We start from the raw sequence: 2,846 nt of genomic DNA on the forward strand, positions 1-2,846 counted from the left end.
TGAATTCATCTCTGAGCTGAAAAAACAGGCACAATGGATTATGGTCTTCATTGTAGTTAATTACCACATTTCTGCGCTGAACTAGATTGAATGTTTGCTTACTGAAAAATACAACTCCTCGAGTTTCCCACATAGTTCTGACTTGATTTCTCTCATGAATGATTTGATTTCTCTCTAGAGAAACAGCGCGTTGGGCTCAGAAAAAAACTAACTAATGGAATTCAAGTAATTGAACCGACACCGGTCAATTAGTTGTTTAATATTATTATATTATCATCTTTGGATGCCGACAGCAGTTGCACCATTCTTGCTCTTCCCGCGATCCATCAAACTTCAGACTCCTTTTTTCAATGCGGATTTGAATTTAATTGAGAAAAGAGAAAGGTGTCAAATAATTTTTTCGCAAACCTCCTGAGTTTAAAAGTAATCTTAGAAGTAATCATCTACTTTTTCAAAAGTAGGCTATCTTTAATCTGATTAAAATATTTTAGCTGGTAATGTAATGGATAACAGCCGCAGTTTTTTTGTAATCTGTTTTAAAGGTGCAATGCAGCAGTTTTTATCTCAATATCAAACCATTTCTGGGGAACAATTAAGTGCCTTACCATGATTGTTTTCAATTAATATTGTCAAATAGCAACAACAAAAAATGTTTTTAGCAAAAAACTATCTCTCAAGCAATAATTTTGCTAGGACTGTTTGGGAGTGGGGAGGGGAAAACTGAAAACTAGCTTTTATTGGCAGAGGTTTCGAACTCTCTTTCTTATTGGTCTATTAACACATTTTCTGCCTGGGGATGTCACCAGGCAGGGTAAAACTCTATCCCACCAAAACAGGCTGAAATCACAATTCACAGTATTATTCCAACCTCAGTGTGGAAATATATACAAACACACACAAAAAACTTGTTTTTGTCTGCACTTGGCATTAATGACAAGCCCTTTGTATTAGTTGGTGACCCTTTAGTGAGTTAAATGTAGGCATGGATTCATGCCATGGCCACCCGTCTATCTCACTTAAGATATTTAGGTCTAGTAATTGCTTCCATGCTCACACAGTTTATCAGCTCATTATTACAAATGGGGTTTGCAATGAACTGGAGTTACATTATGTATCCCAACCTGACCAGACATCAGTTAACCCCATGAATTAGAAAAATATATTAATACCTGTGGGTTGCCATGTAATACAGATTATAATCTCTGAAAGAATGATAGCAAATTAAGTGCTTGTGCCTTGCAATGTAAAAAATAATGCCAAATTGTTTTTTTTCTTCTCAAAGGCTAAATTCGGAGAGCCAATGGATCAAGATTCTCAGGAGCTGTTTGGATTGGTGTGCCAGTTTGTAAACGACTTCAAGAGGACACATGCTGAAATCAGATAACAATATTTGCTGTCCTTGAGAGACTATCTATGCAAGTTCAGCCAGTCTAAACATAATTTAGTTATTATTATTATTATTTGTGTACCACACAAGCTGTGCTATTTCAGTAGTCAAAGAACCATGGCATTCTACTGGGAAACATAGCTCACAGCTGTGACTAATATCATGATCAGGCAGCTAGACTTGAGGATTTCAATTTCAGTAGGTAAACATTTTAGTGTATAATGCTATGCTGCAATTAGAACAAATCTATATGGGATATACACTGAGTATACAAACATTATGAACACCTGCTCTTACCATGATATAGACTGACTAGGTGAATCCAGGTGAAAGCTATGATCCCTTATTGTCACTTGTTAAATCCACTTCAATCAGTGTGGATGAAGGGGAGGAGAAAGGTTAAAGAAGGATTTTTCAACCTTGAGACAATTGAGACATGGATTGTGTATGTGTGCCATTCAGAGGGTGAATGGGCAAGACAAAATATTGAAGTGCCTTTGAACGGGGTATGGTAGTAGGTGCCAGGCGCACCGGTTTGTCTCAAGAACTGGAACGCTGCTGGGTTTTTCACGCTCAACAGTTTCCCATGTGTATCAAGAATGATTCATCACCCGAAGTACATCCAGCCAACTTGACACAACTGTGGGAAGAATTGGAGTCAACATGGGCCAGCATCCCTATGGAACACTTGATACCTTGTAGAGTCCATGCCCAGACAAATTGAGGCTGTTCTGAGGGCAAAAGGGGGTGCAACTCAATATTAGGAAGGTGCTCCTAATGTTTTGCACACTCAGTGTATAACAGCTATGTGGTTTGGAGACAGTAGACTAACTGTTAGTTGGGATTCATTGTGACAAATTGTCTGAAATCGATTTAAATAGTTAATAGAATTGAACTTATGAGACAGTAAGGGGGAATGCCAGCACTTGCTTTTCACAGCTGTCTGTCTGCTGGCAAGGGAACCTAATTACAAAGAACACTCACACACTAGCCTTCTGAAAACGGTCCATTTGATTACCTAATTTTTCTTGTCTTAGTTGGGGACACACAGATTGTATATTCCAGTACTTCAGGAATGGCCCCAAGACCCTTCTCTGATTCAAGACAACATCTGGTGCTGTTTGCCATTTAAAAATGTATATTTTTTCCCCTGTCCCTTACCTCCTGTAGTTGGTATTGCAGCAGCAAAATGGGTCCTGTTAGCGCGCGCGAGAGAGAGAGAGAGATTAATTAGAGGGCAAAAAAAGAAAAGCAGCATTGGTTAGTTGCTCTAACTGTGAACCAACAATATAATGAACCAGGACCCCATGCTGTGATTCATAAAGTCTTACAAAATATTCACTTTCAATTAATCATTTCTATAGAAAATGCTGGTGAATGATTACAATGAGAAAATGGAGAGAAAATATTTAATTAAATGTGGCCTTCACTCGCATGATGATTACTTACAGTTGAAGTC

The 2,846-nt window shown here is 38.1% G+C and overlaps 1 protein-coding gene across 1 annotated transcript in view; it reads left to right on the top strand.

The window, feature by feature from the left end:
• The window catches only part of LOC311149929 (uncharacterized protein), a gene marked incomplete at both ends in the record, with an annotated part of 16,985 nt that extends 15,601 nt beyond the window's left edge, over positions 1 to 1,384 (top strand). Inside the window, one exon of the mRNA XM_084187157.1 lies at positions 1,283 to 1,384. Coding sequence (XP_084043283.1) covers positions 1,283 to 1,384 — 102 coding nt within the window. The remainder of the gene's footprint in view (positions 1 to 1,282) is intronic.
• Between the last annotated feature and the right edge of the window lie 1,462 nt (positions 1,385 to 2,846).

Source organism: Coregonus lavaretus (genome assembly GCF_964263955.1).
Source record: "Coregonus lavaretus genome assembly, chromosome: 22".
Taxonomy (NCBI): domain Eukaryota; kingdom Metazoa; phylum Chordata; class Actinopteri; order Salmoniformes; family Salmonidae; genus Coregonus; species Coregonus lavaretus.